Here is a 15,886-nt window from a genome sequence, read left to right as displayed (position 1 = left end):
CCTGAAATTAAAATGAATGAATAAATCTGTTCGATGTCTAAATTGCATTTTTTCTAACTCGGCTACGGGATTTAAAATATGACAGAAAATGTGAAAGATTCCCTCCAGACATGTTTTGAGATGACATAAGACAAAAAAGATCTAACTTAAAAACCTTTAAAATTGCATCTACACCTTCTCCCTAACTTGAAATTTAACTGTTGGACACAAGATGTCTCCAACTCCACTGAAAAGTCAGTGTTTGAGCTGTGGAGCCTTCACATTTCCACATCACACTTGTGTAAGATGAAAACTGGACCGGGATTGGCTTCCGCCTCTTCAAATCAGATTATCAATGAGAACAGACAAACTTTCAATTTTCTGCAGATTAATGTGAAAACAGCCTTCTGGTGTGCTCATACGTCGTTCTGCACTGTGCAGCTGAAACATCAAATGGTAGCAACAAGTAGAAAAACACATTTTTGCGTGGAGGGACACTTTAAAGCCCAAATGAACTGTATCTACTGACTCCTTTTCAAACAATAAGTCACAAAGGTTGTAACAACACTTGACAACAACACACACAATCTACTCCTAAAATGTTTGCACCTGCTGCAGTTGTACCAAAACACCACCAGGTGGCAAACTTAGCACAGGAAATAGGGAGAAACTTGCACACAGCAGCTGAAATTTTTCATGACGTTTTGGTTTTTTCCTTTATCTCAGTCAGCTCAGCAGTAGAATTTGATAACCAACACAATACAGAGTAGATATGGAGCCTGACACTGATGTAATGCAATGCATATAGAAGGTTGAAAAAGTATAGGTGTGGTGCATGTTAGACAAGATGAGACTTAATGTACATTAAGTGAATGGGTTTTTTAAAGGTTGTTTTTGTTCCTTTTAATATTCGGGTGAAGTCAGCGTAGAACAGAAATGGCCAAGCTCGTAGTTTTTTAGATGTGTTGACAGCACTCGATGTTCTGTCTGTGCGGTTAATTTACACATCAGATGTTCCCTTCATCCCGAAATGAATAATCAGAGGGAACATCTCGAACAGAAAACAACTCTCCCTCAGTGTGTTCCTGTTTTCTCCATCTTTTGTTTTCTGGATCACTGCAGACAGTGTTCATGTCGGCATGTCGACACTCTTCATCTATGCATTGTTTTTATTGCAGCTGATTGTTTTTTAATTTTTATTTAAACTTAAAGGTGCATTTTATTTCTTACCCACTTCTTTGATGCTGTTAGAACATCACACCCAACATGAGATGAATAAAGTAACATATATCAATCAATCTGTATGTTGTGCAGTGTAGAATTCCACCTCCGTCTTCCTCCCTTGACCTCTTGAAATTCCTAAATTATAACGTCAATAATGTGGCGGTCTTGCACACTAACGTTGCACTGAAATCTGATTATTTTGCCTCATCCATATTATATCTTCATCAGGCAGCTATTGATCTATGAGCAGGATGACTGACGTGCCTCACAATCGTCATTTTCTTTTAAAAAAAAAGGAAGAGATTTTATTATTAATTTAGCTTTATCAATCCTCTAGCAACAAGCTGCAGCATGTGAACACACACTGTGTATTATCTGACATTTATGACTTTTATGAAGGTTTAAAGAAAGAAAATACTATACTTGCATTTTTTAATGTTAATTTAAAGCTACACTTAACAATATTTCTACACAACTAAGGATAAGATGTCTATGTTGGGCTTCTTTTGTCTAATTTGGACCATTATTTTGGTCATCTGCTCTCATTTCCTGTTACAGCAGGTGGAGCAAAAAGCTCAGATATACCCACCGGAGAACAAAAATCCACCTTACTGCAGAATGACTACTGAACAAGATTCATCCGTTGGCCAGAAACACGATGCCAAATGAATGCTGATGTTGCTCAGTGTGGTTAAAGATGATAACGTTGGTGCAGCTTTGAACTTTGCATTCTTTGTATGTAACGTATTAATTTTATATAAACAAACTTAATGACTTACTCATTTGCAAAATGTGTGTCCATAAACACAAATAAAGAATAGTTTTAAAAAGAAAGAAAACCATTAAACCTCCCATGGCTCTGCCAAGTGTTCCTTTTCTCTCCCCCCTCATCACCCAACTTCGTGATTCAGACTTTTATCCCTTTGGTTTCTAAATATTGGTACAGTATGTAACAGAGCCAGAAAAGCGTGATGCTTCATGTCTAATACATTGAGATTATTCCTCTGCCACATCCTGTTGCGTTTTGTTTGATTTGTGATGAAAGAGTTTCTTTTGATCACCATCTGATTTCTGATGTGTTGAATCAAAGGTTGGCATGATCAAAAGAGTTTGTGTGAGATGGGCAGCACTTTGCAGATTTGGGATATTATTTGTGTTTCATCTCAATTTGCCAAGTTTGGTTTCAATTATCTTCCTACTTCACGTCTTTTATCTTGGTTGTTTTGGTTGACAGTTTTAACAGGTGTAGCGGACGTGACTGTCAGTCCTGTCTTCATTATGATGGCGGTGATGATAATTACATGATGTTGAGGGTGTCTGTTACAATGATTCAATAATTGGTGGATGAAAAGTTGAGGAATATGCAAGTTATTTGATATGTTTTTACTGGTAAACTAGAACAAAAAATAAAAATTCCCAACAGATGTGACAAACACTTTCTACCTCATATGCCTTACAATAAACCAGTAAAGGACAACACACGATTGAGCTCAACCTATATTTGTCCTGTTTGCAACTAGGTCCACCTACAGTATGTACAGCACCTCATAATGTTGTATGATAAAGCTTTGGCCAGTTCACTGGACCCTTTGTTCCCTTTTAACAAGACTTTGTAGATTAACTGCTGCAGGATTTTATTCCACATTGCCTATATGTTAGCTGGATTATGGTGAACTCAATGCATTCACACTGTGACTGACGGCACTGCATCCCTGAGTATCATTGCTCCTCACTATCCACTATCCAATTTGACAAGAAATCAAATATAAGAGGAAGATGCCAGGAATTTAGTCAAACTTCACAAATACTCCTGGGATTGTAAAAATAAACAGGTGAAGAAAAGCTATAAAAAGCTACTGGATATCTCTCTTATGACTGTCCATATACATACCTTACAAAAATACATCCTGTGCAAAACACATGGGGGAATTTATTGAATACATTGACCATTAAAGCCATGGAATTTCTCAAAATAAGGAGAAAATACATACTGCATATGGAAAATATGGTTCACAATTCAATAAAGTGCAACATGAGACAAGTGAGAAGAATAACATCAGAACAGACATACAGTTACTTGCTGACTAATCCTTTAGAATTCAGCTGAATGGCAAAGTCCATTCTCAGGACTCCGCAGACTTTCAATGCTATTTGTATCTCTTTCCATTCCAAGCAGTAGTCATGTAACGTAGAGGAGGGCTGCCAGTTCTGCTGTGGGTAATTGGATCTCTCATTGAGTTTCCTGAGACATGCATTCAAAGGTGTCGTAGCTGGGTGTAGGATTAAAACCGTGGCCTGTTACACGGAATTGCATAAAGCCAGTAGGGATTCCATGGTAGATAATGTGCTGGCCAAAAGGGATATTTAGGTGTTCACGCAATCAGGCAAGAACCAACTTGACAGAGCTGATCGAACGTCTCACTGTCCCTTCAAAATGTGAAGTTTTTGAAGCTATGTCTCGAGGGTCCAGAGAAGTTACAGCCTGAGAAACAAGTGAACGTATTTCAAGCAAAACAAGTGCAGGCGATGTGTCTTCTTGTGCCTGGCATCAAGTATACTGTGCATAGTTCAAATTTTAAGTTTAGCTCGCCCAGAGCTGGCAAAACCACTTTTTACAGATTTCTTTCCAACAACTCCTCAGGGAACATTTTTACACAAACTTTTGCGGGAAGAGTATTTATGTGGTTTCAAATACATAGAAACCAAGTCAGAAAAACAGTGGAGTAAGTTCGGTTTGGCACCTGACTTTGCTTACAGAGTGATAGCATGACATGGTTAAGGATATTTTATCACTGTACAATTAGTTGTTTGTGCATCAACAAAACCAGTGCTGGCGCAATAATTATGGGCCGCCATGCTGGTCAGCAATACCTGAATAAACCTGAACAATATATAAAGCTCCAAATATATTCCATCTGTGCAGCAGTTAGCAGCTACTGATGCTTATGCTTGATTTTAATGTGCGAAAATACGTGAAATGTATCAAACATTCATTCAGGCATTAGGGATGCTAATTTAAAGGTGACAATGGTGTAAATGTCAGTGAATAGAGCTATAAATCACACCATTCACTGCTGTCAGTCAGTGTGTGGACCTATTTTACAGACTGTTGACAAAATTAAAGGAAAAATAGTGATTTATAGATAGCACGGATTTTCTAAACTGGGCTGGTGGACAGGAGGAACAGGGGCCGGAATAGTGCTTCTTACCTGTATATATGGGCTATCAATGGCAGCCTAGAACTAAAAACAACACCCCTAGTGATTGGATCATTGATTGCTTCTCTCATTGGCCGGCTCCGCTGTCAGTCACGGGCTGCACTTGCTGGTTCGTTTATACCCTTGACTTAACGCAGGGCGACTAATCTTGGTTTGCGCTGCAGCCGTAGGATTGTGCCGCAGCGTCTCCCCGCTGAGCATCTGTAGGAATACAAGTTCGCTCTGAAGAACGTGCTCCGTCCTCGTCCCCCGCCGCCCAGGAGCGAGCAAACGGAGTAACTGAGCGTGTAAATGGAGTTTCAATCGCTGTCGTGACTGTTCGTCCGCCGCCTCTCATCCCTGCACAAGACTGCGTTGAAGTTGCAGCAGCATCCACACCACCGCGGCTCTCTCCTTTGCAGCCATGGGAACCGTCCTCTCTATATCTCCGGCCACTAAGAAGGCATCTATTATGGACGCCGAGGTCGCCGGGGATGGAGGCAAAAACGACAAGAGCCTCAAGCGGCACTCGATGTTCGTCTCTCTCTCCTGGAAGAAGCTGGTGGCCAGTTCGGCCAAGAAGAGTGCCAAGAAAGTGACCCCGAACCCGCTGCCCGCACCGTCCAGCCAGGTGGCTCAGCTCAACAGCGAGAACATCAGGAAGACGCACCAAACCGAGGAGAAGAAGCCCAAAGTGCCCATCCCGGTCCCGGTGCCCACGGTCCCCACGCAAAACAGCGAGGCTGCAGTCCAGAACGGGAGGATTTCCACGGTCCAGAAGCAGTCCAGCAGCCTGTCTCTGGTGTCACCGAGGCGGATAGTTATCCAGGCTTCAACCGGGGAGCTGCTTCGCTGTTTGGGGGACTTCATGTGCCGCAGGTGTTTTAAACTGAAAGAACTGAACAGCGGAGAGGTGATCCTCTGGTTCCGAAACATAGACCGGACTCTTTTGCTCCAGGGCTGGCAGGACCAGGGCTTCATCACGCCGGCTAACGTGGTGTTCGTGTACCTGTTGTGCGAAGACACGGTGGCGGACAGCATCGACAGCGCGGCCGAGCTGCAGGGCACCTTTCAGACTTGCCTCTACCTCGCCTACTCCTACATGGGCAACGAGATCTCCTACCCACTCAAGCCGTTCATGATCGAGTCCAACAAGGACGTTTTCTGGGAGACGTCGCTCCGGATCATCAACAGGATGAGTGCCAAAATGCTGCAGCTGAACGCGGACCCGCACTTTTTCACCGAGGTCTTCCAGGACCTCAAAAACCAACGAGACAGCAACGAGTCCAACCTGGACCGCTGAGACAAACAAGACACATGTGTTTCGTTTCTTTTGTTTTGTTTTTTTAAAGATGATTTGCAAAACCACACAACGGTGGTTTTGAATGTAAAAGCCTGCGTCGAAGGCATCTCACGTCTGGGCTGAATATCTCTCTAATGATGTTACACAACTGGTGTTTAGGCTACAGTGTAGGAGATTTCATCAAATGCATGCCAGTGGTATATTGTCCTCTCATGTCTAGTAGGATGGACTTCGCGGTGCAAATCACATTCAAAGTGACCCTCCAAATCCCCCGTTTCATTCGTGATCGGCCTACTTGCTGGGTAAGTGAGCGGATGTCGCAGTGAGGTGAGGTTCCAGGCAGGACCACAAATAGATCAGAGTGTTTTGGTGAAGGAGGCGAGAGGCGGAGCTGTCCGAGGTGCTGACCCGTGCGGCCATTTCTCCACCGCTCCCTGCTATTTTGAGCCGCCCTGCCGCGCCAGAGCCAAGCGTTGCTTAAGATGACCAGTCAGGTCAATACACCTTCAGCACATAGGCCTAAGCCGTGTGAGTAGAGGTACTATGTTGTGATTTTTTTTTTTTAAATCCTCTACCAGCTCATAGCTAAGCTGTTAAATGTGTTTCTCCCAGAGGACATAAGACTGGAGATACTCCTCTAAGGGTAACAGGTGAAAAGCTGACTGGATACCGCAGAAAAGCATCATGCTGTGTCTGGCCATCTTCACGGCCGGTTGGAATGTTTTCAGCTCCTTCTGTGCGATTAAAAAGCACCGATTTCGTCATATAAACCACCTCACTTTCAATTAAAATACCTTGTTTTTTGTTGCAACCAGTGTGACGCTGTAGCGATGTACCTGTAAGTGGGCAGTTGGTTCAAGCTGAAAATGAGGGTAAGGGGCAGAGATGTGACAGCAGAGAGGGGAGTATTATCCCTTGTGGAATGTATATGATAAACTGCACTAAAAGGGCCCATCGATGGCCACAAAGCAAGATTATCAACCCAGGGCCTCTGGTGTGTATTGCTCTCCAATACGCTGCAGAAGCCAACATAACTAGACTGAAGGGAATGTACAGTTTTTCCAAGAGATTTTTTTTTTTTTTCCATATGTGCCAACTATTAAATACTATTGGCCTGAAACTATATGGTTTACATGTACATATCCCGCATTTTAAATTTGCTCTTTATTTGTCTCTGCCTGTTTTGAAGGCGGCTGTATAGGATGTAGTTCAAGCACAACAACAACAAAAAGCAAATAGAGCGTAATGGTCAGATGGTCCGCTCTGTACATGTCGCTGTTCGTTTTTAGTGCAGTCAGTTCAGGAAGGACGCTTCCTCATCATGTAAATACTGAATGTGAAGGTCTCATTGCTAAGTGACTGAAGATTTATCATTTGCACATATCATTGCAGTTTCTATAAGCTAAACGTGATTTGGGCATACCTGATGGTTATTATTCAGTATTATGCTCCTTCTAAGTGATAATTGTGATGTTGTGTTGTGAATCCATTGCTTGGAAAGTTGAATATAATGCTGCTATTTTGCACAGCTGAGAACAAACCTTTGATGTTTTGCACAGTGGTATAACATAACAGTCTTGTACCAGTGTTTCCTTTCAGTCACTGGAGTGTTTGCCATTTAGGTTCACAGTTAATGTCACAGAGTCTCGCTCTAGGATGTGAATTCGATCTTTTGTACAGTTCATTTTTCCTATATGTCAGCTATGGAAAGTGATATTTAGACGTGTGTGTTGTCTGTGGTGTTGCACCACAGTTGCATTCACTCTCTCTGCGTGTTAATAAAAGGTCAGTGCATTAATTGTTTATGGTGACCATGATGAAATAAATCCAAACTTGTGTAGGATCTCTCATCTCTCTCGCATTGTTTTGTTCATGTAACGCTTTGTTTTAATGTTTAAGTCTGTGGCCACTGCTGTATATATATCTGAATGTGTGAGCGGACTCATGTTTGCACAAACCTTGCAGTCTGCTGAAGAGGTAATTAACCTGGACAGCCTCTTATCTTCTCACACCAGTCACTAATCCTTTGATTTGCAGGGAATCCTTGGGACATGGTTATGCAATGGAAATAAGCCCATGACCGATATGCTTACAGGTGATGATACCATAAGTTGCCATGAGACTGAAGCTCATGTGATTTCATTGGCAGCCATGAAACTCATCAGATCGAGATACCTGTGCAGCTACGTTACAGCCTAGAATATGTTGTAATTGATGTCACTGAACACAGAGAAGTACGCTGACACATATAGAGGATATTTTTGGTATCCTTCTGAGTGTCCTGGGTTTTCTAATCGGGGCCACATGCTGAAATTGGAGCACAGGAACCAAACAGTGAGCAAGTAAATTATAAAAAGACATAAAAAAGGGGAGGAGGAATGTGCATCTATCAATCTGCTAAACTGGCCTCACGCTCCACATTATAAATAATGATTTTCAGAGATATGCAAAATTGAGTGAGGGTTTACAATATGCCTCCCTGGAGTTGCACTTTACATTAAAATTCCCTCAGTTTAGAGCATGGCTACATTAATGATACGCTGTATGAGAGAGTGGAGCTGAATTGATCAGGGTTTCCACCGTTTTTTTTTTATGAATAAGCCACGTGGGCTGGAGGGTTGCTTCATGTGATTGGTTAGAATCTGCTGCAGTCTCAGAACTGTCTGTGACTCTCTCTCTCTCTCTCTCTCTCTGTGTGTGTTATAGGGACATACAGTGTCTATTTACAGAGCAGAGATGAAGAAAGGCAGACAGACAATGAAAAAAAAAAACTAGAACAAGAATGAAACAGTTTGAGAGTTGGGTAGAGGTAGAGGGAGTGGAAGGACAGTGGAGCAGGGAAATAAATGTGAAAAACAAAAAAGGGGTAAATGAGAACAGGCAGAGGGAGAGAGACAAGCAAGCTTCATTCATTCACAGCAAGATAATGTTAGTCAGTAAAGAGTGGGATCAAAGCCCTGTGAACCAAAAATGACCACTGCAGAGGGGCAGTAAAATCTGTTTTGACTGCAAACTGTCATGTTAATGAATTTACATTGTTATCTAGTTTGACACTGGAGCATGTTTTGTACTACTATGTTAACTTATTAATAAGAGAAGGGCTTATTTTTACAAGCCTCACTCTCATACCACATATCATCCCTTGATCGATCCCTTTCTGTTTTAAGCACAATGATACAAAATCCTCTTTAAATGTTAAAACCTTTATTGGTTTTCGTAGCTTTAATCACTGCAGTATGTTTTTTTAACATCCATTCTGAATAACATCCAGACAGCTTCAACTTCCATGTAAACTAAAGCACTGCACATTCAGATGATCTGAGGTCAAACAATGAAAGAAATCAAAGGAAAAGGAGACGTCACGATGGTCAAAATAGCTTTTCTGGAATAGCTTCTTTTATTTTTTTTCCTTTTCTCCACGTTGCTACAGGTTGACTTCATGGCAGAATCCTGCAGCAGTGTTATGTAACAGCCTCCCAGTGCAGTGTTGTGAGTCTTCTCTTTATTATTAAGATTCAGCCCAGGTCTCCTGCATATCTGTCTTCCAGCCCGCTTTCAGCATTCTTCTCTGCCGTGTCTCTATAGTAACGGGTAGGTAAGTGAATGAGAGCTGGACAAAGTGAGCTGTGTGGGGCTGAGCGTGGGCTGAACCACTGCACAACACATACGCACACGCTGCTGCGAGCAACAGAAGGCACTCACACAGTGTTTGTGAGCGTCTGTCGGTGCAGGCATGAGTCCTCCACGTCCAGCCGCTCTCTGTCTTCTCTGAGTCGCCTCTGCCTCAGTACTGCTGTGCTTCCCATTCTGCTGGATTGCTCTTCCTCATGTCATCATCGGTGATGAAAGAGAAGAGCAACAGTACATTTTACTACCTGCATCACCGAAGTCAGACTTTCAGATTTGCTTAAGCATCATCGTGTTGTTTATCATGGTATTTGGATTTTACTGACCAACTGCCGTGTAACTCGAACTGATGGTGCAGACAGACAGTGATGAGAAAGCTGGGTAAAGTGTCTGGGTAATAAGGGAATATTCCATCACAGGAAGATTTATCAAGGTTCCTGAATCCAACAAATGATGTTTACGAGCACAGACATATAACCCGATATTAACCAGGGTACTAGTGTGCATGTAAACAAAGTGAAGAACTGCATTCACATCCCACATTTTATAGTCTATTGCATAAAACAGAGGAGTCATTCACCTAAAAGCTCTTCAGTCTTGACATGTTTTCGGTCATGTTGTCACACAGCACACACTGTGCCTTGAACTGCAGTCTGCAGGCTCCAGGCTGCATGCCAGAGAGTATGTAAATTCAGACAGAGGACAGGGAGTGAAAACTGCAATGTACGATATGGAGGAAGGTTCGAACTGCTAGTTTGGATGAAATTACGAGAGAAAGGTACAAAGAGGAAATCAGAACGTGTTGGATGTGACCCTTACGATATGAAGAGGAGCGATTTGTCAGCTGAACTGAAAGATTACCTGCTGTTGTAGAGTTGATATAGTAACAACTACCTGCTCATTCAAACGTCGGTCTGCTCGAAAAACCAGATGAAAGCATATAAAAATATGGAGGCATACAAGCGTTTTTTTTTTTTTTCGTCTTTTTCGGTCAATTTCTTGCATTTTTCACCCTTATGAACAACAACTTTAGGTACTCAAGAAAAGTTCCTCGTGGTTTCTTGGTTCAATCGTTCTGAGTAACCGAAAACAATGCAAAACATCGACATTTTGACTGCAAAGACAGTGGTAGAAAGTATCCAAGTACATTTACTCAAGTACTGCACTCAGGTACAATTCTGTGGTACTTCAGTATTTTTTTAATTACTTTTTACTCCACTACAGCTTTAGTTACTAGTGACTTTTCTGATTCAGATTTTACATTTTAAAATATATGATAAGCTCATGAAATACAGCACAACGCTGAAGATTAATCCAGAGACCCCAAACAGAAAAGCAGCTGAGGTCTCGTGTCACATTTCAGATGTCTATGAGTTGTTAACAGTTCCACCAAAGAGACATTTCCTATCCAGACTTCTCAGATTTCTCACTTATATAACTGTTAGACACGAAATTCAAATTAATATTACACCAAAAAGCAAAGATTAGAGAAGTTTAAAGAAATGCCCAGTACTGTAATGCACGAGTATTTCTTACATTAACATTGGAACTTGTACTCAAGTAAAGGATCTGAATTTCATCAACCACCAGTGATTGACCAGGGCATCAGAAAATAGATCTGACCCTTCATTAAGACAACATCTTAACCAGTATGCGTGCAGTCCTGAGTTGGAAAAAGATTGTCTTTGACCGAGCATTTGTTGGCTTCACCTGAAAGGAAAAGCGACAAAATCTAGACCAACTGAGGAAACACTCTGCAGGGATTATGTCTATTTTGCTGTCCTCTTGCTACATAACCACCCAGCTAATCTCTTTAACTAGATTACTCCAGCATGGAGTTGCAGTAAGCGGCAGCTGGTCACCACTTTGACATAGTAGGGTGAAGTCAGTCTCAGCATAGTCCAGTTCATTGATAAGTGAATCACCTGCTGTCAGGTTACATACGTTACGTAACTTTATCATTTTGTGTTTGACACTTGTTACGCAATATGAAACAAATCCAGAGCAGTATACTAATTCCTTCATTCAGCACACACCTACACAATGTTCATTGTCATTTTCTGTTCTTATTTTGCCAGTGAATCACTTCGCACCACATGAAGCCGCATGATTACTCATGCATTTCGATTTATATAACAGACAAAAACCTGACCCTGGATTTTGAAGTGTAGAGACACTCCAATCTCAGAAAATTGACAAATTAATACGTCAGATGCGAAGCATTACCTGTTTACTGTCTTCCAGATTTAATATTTGTCACATGTGAGACACTTCTAACTCATATTGTAACCACTGTATGTAGATTGGGGAGTGGGCTTATTAAGCATGTGTGGTTAGCAGAGAGGAGGGGGCTCACTTGTGGAGGCTGCAATTATATCAGGGTGGTCTTAGCCCCCCTGCCCTCCCTTTGGCAGCACCCATGGCCATACTAAATCACTGAACACATATATCACACTAACCTGCTGATGATGATGATGATGATGATGGTGGTGGTGGTGGTGATGATCGCAGCAGGTCTTCCTGGTTTGGCTCAGTCACACTGGAGCTGAACTTAGTCGTTGCAAGGTTTTGAAAAGAGCTGCTCTCAGTGGTAGCTCGTTGCTTCGCAGCTCAATGATCATCGGCTGGTTCCACGTTAGCACGTACAGTTCCTTTTGTTTACTGTTCATGTCCTGGAACTTCTCAGCAAACGCCTGAAGGAGTTTTCACACTCATCGGCATATTCAGATGGCTTTAGATCTTGCGGAGCAGGAAAATGCACAGTGTTTCCTCTTTCTAGCTGCCACAGCTTTTAGGTCACATTTGAAAACAGAGTTTCAGCTCTGAGAGGTACGTGGTAACGTCCACCATGAAGGCCAAATCACACAGACACTCGCTATCACTGAGTTTCCACGTCATCACTATGAATTATTCCAGACAAACTGACACTTAAGAATAATTTTACTTTGTCCAGTGCTAGCATCTCCACAGCAGCAACAAGGCTCTCCTTCACAAACGCTCCTTCTGAATGAGGTTTCAGCTTGTTAGCTATTAGCATGACACTGTGTTAGTCAGTGAGGGTCTGTGAAAGCTGCTTGTTGGGCCTCGAAACTCCGCCGAATAGCGTTAACTTTATCCAAGTGTATTTGTCTTTTAGCATGTTTGTACGCTCGAGATTAGCTTGTTCCCACAAACAAACAAACTTACAAAGTGGTTTGCCTTTTACTACGACAACAAAAGCCCAAAATGTTTGTCCGCTTCTGTTGGACAGCGCGACACTCCGCAACTACTTCCGCTTAGTAGGCAGGCGCCATGATGCGGTGACGTAATATCAGCGTTTACGGCTGCGTTGCGTTCGGCGGCCGCTCGGAAAAACGTTGAAATTAACTATGTTGTGTTATTTTCGCTGAAAAAGCAACTCAAGGAATTGCTTTTTTGTTTAATGGTTCTACTAATACCAAACAATACTTAAACCCCTCAAAATAACACTTTACCAGGCGTAAAATCACAATGTCTTGACAGGGAGATTATATATGTCCGTACTGATATGTCTGTAATGAGTTTTTGCCTTGATATTAGCGTTTATTGAACATTTTTCATAAATTAAAAGCGTGGAGGAGGAATAAAGACGGACAGGAGTGAGATTCTCACCATGGTTACATTATTCAGGGTTTGTCTTTGTGTATTTTTAGCTCACAGAATCTGGGTCCAGACGAGTGGGTGTCTCTGAAAAAGGGGTAAAACACACTGAGCCTGAATATCCTTTCTTGCTTGTCCTTTCCTTCTCTGCCTTTTCTTTGAGTCTCTCACCTTTCCCCACGCCTCCCTCTCTCTCTCCCTCTTATTATCAAGTCTATTTCAGCACCACGTAGGTGTGCAGCTTTAATTTAGCTGAGCCTTCATTACCACTCTCTCCAGCTGGTAGAATGACTCACTGACTGCAACACTTCCCAAAGCCACACAAAGCCCACTGACTGTCTGTACCCAGTGTCATAATAATGCACAGTGATGGGACAGAAAGGCCTGATTATTTTCCCTGAAAATGTCTATTTGTCAAGATATAATGTAATTCTGAGAAAACATAATAAAATTGTTTTTTTGTTTTTTTTTGTTTTTTTTTTTTGGAAAAGTTACATTCACAGCTCTCTCCCCTTTAATCGCTGAAGGAGCTTATTCCACACTTTCCAACAGAATCCTCTTTGGTTTCAGTGCATGGTTGAATTTCAGCCAAGTGAATTCAAGTTCCCGCCTCCTTCTCATGCTGAAGTGCTCCGAGGCTTGAGGGCCAGCTGCCAAATAGCAAACATTTTATTGATGGAGATGATAAAATTCACATTTTCCTTTTCATGATGTCCACTTTGTCTTCATTTTTTCAGGGGTTTGACTTTCCAACAACATAGCTCATAGCCTGTGAATGTAACACTGTATCCTACTCTGAGCTCGCAGATGTCAGAGCTTCAAAACATCACCTGAACACACCTTCCAGAGAGCCTCTGGGGAAAAAACAGTTTTTGAAAGTGCATTACCACACAACAGTAATGTATGACTGACATGTTCACTATGATGGATTACCTCAAGCTGTTTTGAATGTGTGAATACTGACATACCAGTCAGTGGCTGCCAAGAAGGTAGAAAAAAACACATTCATAAAATATCAAAATGTTTGACATGCTTTGGAAAATGTCCTGTGGGGATGCAAAGCAAAGGCTATGTGCATCGGTTGACTCACTGGTGGAAAAAAAAAAAAAAATTAAAAAAGGCACCCACTCCAAGCAGTGGGGCTCCAGCACCCACAAAATCGTGATGCATGTAAGCTGAAACATATCCAAATCCTAGTTGAAATGAAATGTTTTATTATGGAAAGCATTACTGCTACACCTCTGTAAAACGTGCAAAAAAAAAAAATGTTCAATATTTAACCATTTAGAGGCCAATAGGGCGACTTGAATGGCACTGCATTGCATTTCTGGAAAGGCACCCTAGAGGGCAGTGGCTCTGTGCTTTGTAGAAAATGGGTTACAACATGCAAAACACCCAGTGTGGTCCTGAAAGTTGTGTCACTGAGGCAGCAACCTGAGCCTAAGTCCTACAGACAGGTTTGAGACTGACTGTCTGCCCACAGGCTGAATGTCTCAGTAATACAGCCAAAGTGGAGCACGCAGATCTGAAGTCAGTGAGTTGTTTGAGTTGCTGATTTGAGCATCACTCATTTGTCTTAATTTTTAAATTACTTACACAAAAGTTTCATTTTCTAACATAAGTGCTGCTAAGTAACATTAGTTTCATTCCCTCTCCTCCTCCTCCTCCTCCTCCTCCTCCTCCTCCTCCTCCTCGTGTTTTCTTCTCGCTTCTCAGTCTTCTACATTCGCACTGCTAATCCTGTGGTTTGCAAGGAAAACACCCACCTAGTTTGTTACGCAAGAAGAAGAGAGAGGATGAGTGCCGCTTAGCAGCAACAACAGGCGCAGCAGATTAGTGGCAGAGCAGTTGGTAGAGACTGTGACGATTACAATGCCGTGGAAGTGACTCAACCCCTGTGGAGTTTCCACTATGTTATTATAAGAGGCACGCTATAAGAAGTGCACTGGGTGAACAACGAATCAGGGATGCTGCACACCAGTCCTTACAGACTACAGTGGTCTCTCTCTCTCTCTCTCACACACACACACACACACACACACACACACACACAGATTCAGTTGTCAATAGCCACCCCAAGTCTTTCCTATTGATATGCAGGACACACACACAAACACTGTTGTTGTGAATGACCCACTCTCTCTCTTTCAAACTCTCTCTCTCTCTCTCTCTCTCTCTCTCTCTCTCTCTCTCTCTCACACACACACACACACACACACACACACACACACAGAGCGAGAGAGAGAGAGAGAGAGAGAGTCGTCTTTCCATCACTTCGTCACTTGTGGGAACATAGACTTACATCCATTTCCTGCAGACTGACCCTAACCTAGTACCCTTAAATTTAATGATTTGCTATTGTCACAATAAGGAAGGTGAGCCCCTACAATCTGACTGTGTAAACAGATTTATGTCCCCACAACATGAGTAATACATGAGCATGCACACATACACATACACACACACATGCGCGCGCGCTTCCTGTTTCTAAATCTCTGCTCCATCACGTGGAAGCTACCCTTTGACGTCTCTGTTGTACCTGGTTTTCAGCTGACTTCAGTGACGCTGGATGGATGCACCTGCTGAACTGCTGCTGACTGATAAAGCGTGATTATCCATCAGTCCATCATTTACTCAAGCATTACATGCCAGTAGAATAAAATGCACATTATGTATTATGACTTCATCACGCCCAGTTGATTGGTATTTTATAACCTCTGATAGCTCTCCACTTACAGCTGCCTTTAGTAAGTATACACAAATTATAGCTACAGGCACTATTGTTGTCTTTTTATGTAATATTCATAAAACTCCACATCCATTCAATTGTCTCCTAATTCTCAGTCCACACGTTCTCACATCTCTGTAGAGTCATAAAACGAGGTTTGGGGTTAATCTGCTATTTGCAAATGCTTCTATGTTCCACATTAGGCCAACT

The 15,886-nt window shown here is 42.1% G+C and overlaps 1 protein-coding gene across 1 annotated transcript; it reads left to right on the top strand.

The window, feature by feature from the left end:
* Positions 1-4,556: 4,556 nt before the first annotated feature.
* On the top strand, positions 4,557-7,553 carry cdk5r2b (cyclin dependent kinase 5, regulatory subunit 2b (p39)). The gene has a single exon (XM_076746978.1). It carries the CDS (start codon positions 4,825-4,827, stop codon positions 5,701-5,703), a length of 879 nt encoding a protein of 292 aa, XP_076603093.1. The 5' UTR covers positions 4,557-4,824; the 3' UTR covers positions 5,704-7,553.
* The last annotated feature ends 8,333 nt before the right edge of the window (positions 7,554-15,886 follow it).

The sequence above is a fragment of the Chaetodon auriga genome, chromosome 13 (genome assembly GCF_051107435.1).
Source record: "Chaetodon auriga isolate fChaAug3 chromosome 13, fChaAug3.hap1, whole genome shotgun sequence".
Lineage (NCBI taxonomy): Eukaryota > Metazoa > Chordata > Actinopteri > Chaetodontiformes > Chaetodontidae > Chaetodon > Chaetodon auriga.
The sequence above is the reverse complement of the archived record's forward strand: the minus strand, read 5'-3'. Positions and strand labels throughout refer to the sequence as shown.